At 37.2% G+C, this 2,500-nt stretch overlaps 1 protein-coding gene across 4 annotated transcripts in view; it reads right to left on the bottom strand.

The window, feature by feature from the left end:
* LOC137974347 (uncharacterized) overlaps nt 1-2,500 on the bottom strand; it is a 24,892-nt gene that overhangs the window by 11,830 nt on the left and 10,562 nt on the right. Inside the window, exons 1-2 of one of the 4 annotated variants that reach the window (XM_068821503.1) lie at nt 2,057-2,203; nt 644-759 (exon numbers count right to left, since the gene is read on the bottom strand). The exons of 1 other annotated variant lie outside the window; for it this stretch is intronic. Coding sequence is in view for 1 of the 3 variants with exons in the window: in XM_068821311.1 (XP_068677412.1) it covers nt 2,057-2,086 (30 nt within the window). In the remaining 2 variants the exon portion in view is untranslated. Of the gene's footprint in view, nt 1-643; nt 2,204-2,500 lie in introns of those variants that run through there. 2 more of the 4 variants (XM_068821311.1, XM_068821463.1) reach the window with 2 other exon arrangements.

Raw genomic sequence — 2,500 nt, forward strand, 5'->3', positions numbered from 1 at the left:
AAACCAAGATTAAAGACAGCGCAGATAACTTGATTGATAAGGCTATTACTTAAATGCACCTGGAACGTTTTTACTTCATCTTCTGGGATAAGTAAGGGTAGAAAATTACGTGAAATTACTTAATTATAAGTTAAATGATATTGAGGTGGAAACTGATTCCGGCACACCGCAAAATAAGAAATTGATTTCAAATTCGAAAACTTTGCTTTACCTCTTTTCGAAATTACAAAAAATGAAAAAAGTACCCAGCAATCGCTCAGCAAAATACGTATTTAGATTTATCATGTGACCTAAGAATTTTTCTGTTGGCGAAAGCGTTTGCCCAACTGGATCCAAATCGCTAAGCCTCAGAGGTGTAACTTTTAAAAGAGGAATCAAACATTGAAAACATGAAAATCTGGTTTTATCAAACGTGTTGATAAAGGTCGAATTACATTTGAAAACAAATTGTTTGCATAGAAAAAAGCTAACTCAAGTGTTCCAATTTTTTGCGTGACTCTCTTTCGAATTTTTTGGAACCATCGTAATAAATTCAACGTATTTTTTTTCCCGTTTAATGCCGGAAAGAAATAGACATACAGCAAAGTTTGCTACCATGACATCGTTGAAACCTTTTAGTGAAAAACAAAAATGAAACACTTACCCCTGAATAATGCAACTGTACGATTTCGAAATGGCTGAGTAAACCAAGTGCAGGCTACAAGACCTGGCTATTGGGCGGTGTATTGTCACCTTGACGAAGCTTCGGTAAAATGAATGCTGTTGGGAAGAAATGCTGCAAAGGTTTCTTTTGGCCGAGCAGGTGAAAATGCCAAACTGCCAAGCCATGAATTAGGACTGCTCCCGTGAAAATGGGAGCAGGTGAAAATGACAGACTACCAAACTTAAGACTACCTGTTTATTTTCAAGATGTCACTGTCTTAACATTCTTAATTGACATGAACAACAATGAACATGAAACAAAATATCCCAAACAGAGGCGAATGTTTAAAAGCACTCGCCCACTGAAATGGCCAATAAGCTTTGAGGAACTGGCGATAAACCGGCCAGTTCTAGAGAAGATTTGATTTGATGGAAATTGTCTCGTGGATGGTGGAAATCATGACTTCATAGTCTGGGCGCTTAAGTTTTCTCGTAAGGATTTTCGGAGGAAGCAAGCTAGTGGCCTAGTAGTGTTTAATGGAGCTTAAGGAAACGAAAAAAATCTTGTAAAGCGTTAATTGGGTATTTGAAGGGCTTTCAACAATATCCGGCTCTCTACAGCATAGAAATGAGGCTAAGAATCCATAAGTCACCATAACAGTAGTATGGAAAGAAGGTGTACAGGAACATTTCACACACGCTGATATAATACTACGCCAACGATAATTGCAAATTTTGCAAAAATTTTCTATTACGCTAAATTATGGACTTTTTTTATCACGCTAAATTGTGGGGTCAGCGGGGTTCGCTTAATGCATACCTTGCGTTTGCACAAAACATGCATTAAATTTTGGTACCACAATTTTGGATCATTCTTTTCAATTCTGCCATAATTTGTAATGCCCGTAAGAGTAACTTGTTATACCGTCTTTGAGGATAAATCGCTTATCGTCAAAGCATGACAATGCCACTTTATTCAGCTTGTAGCTTCCAAGCTGGTGATGGTCGCTCCGAATGGTTTTCATTTCATGACGAAGCTGTTTGTTGTTTAATAAAAGTTGCTTGTAGTTTTCATGTTTGATTTCTTTTTTTATTAAGAAAATCGAAGTTTCTACCTAAGAGCGTTTTAGAACAATTCTACTTTAGTATTACTTTGCCTTCAATCACCTACGGCCTTGTGATATGGGCAAACGGCCGCAACTCTGAGTTATTTAGGTCAATCGATAAACTCCACGGCCGAGCCGCGAAGTTAATCTATAACTTAGGGAATGACACTTCTTATGAAGACGCACTTAGCCAAATGGCATTCCTTAGCTTACATTTACAAGATCAAATTGTTTAAGCTCATGCATAATGCTTACAATGACAGACTACCTGTACCATTAAGTGATAACATTGTTACTAAGAGAAATACCGAGTACTCGTTAAGAAGACCAGAAAACATTGCTGTTCCTAGGTTTCAATCTCGCTATTTAGAACAGTCTCTTAGTTACAGGGGCGCCATCCTGTGGAATGCAAGTGCATCCAGGCATCCGTACTTAACCCGCACTGAACGTTGGACTGTAGACTGAATAAGATAAAAGTGTTAAAAGATTTTAATTTTAAAGCAACATCTGCCTCGACTGCTAATTTCAGTGATGACGATTTTATATATTTTTAGGATTTCAAGCACTTAGGCCCGTTTCAAACGTCGAACTTTACATGTGCCGAATCTAATGCAAATGAGCGAAAACAATAGATTTTTCTCATTTGCATTAGATTCAGCACATGTAAAGTTCGACGTTTGAAACAGGCCTTAGTCTTAAGGGTATACTATTTTTTAACAACCGTAAATTATTGTAAACCTATTACTTTACTA

This window comes from Montipora foliosa, chromosome 1 (genome assembly GCF_036669935.1).
Source record: "Montipora foliosa isolate CH-2021 chromosome 1, ASM3666993v2, whole genome shotgun sequence".
Taxonomy (NCBI): Eukaryota; Metazoa; Cnidaria; class Anthozoa; order Scleractinia; family Acroporidae; genus Montipora; species Montipora foliosa.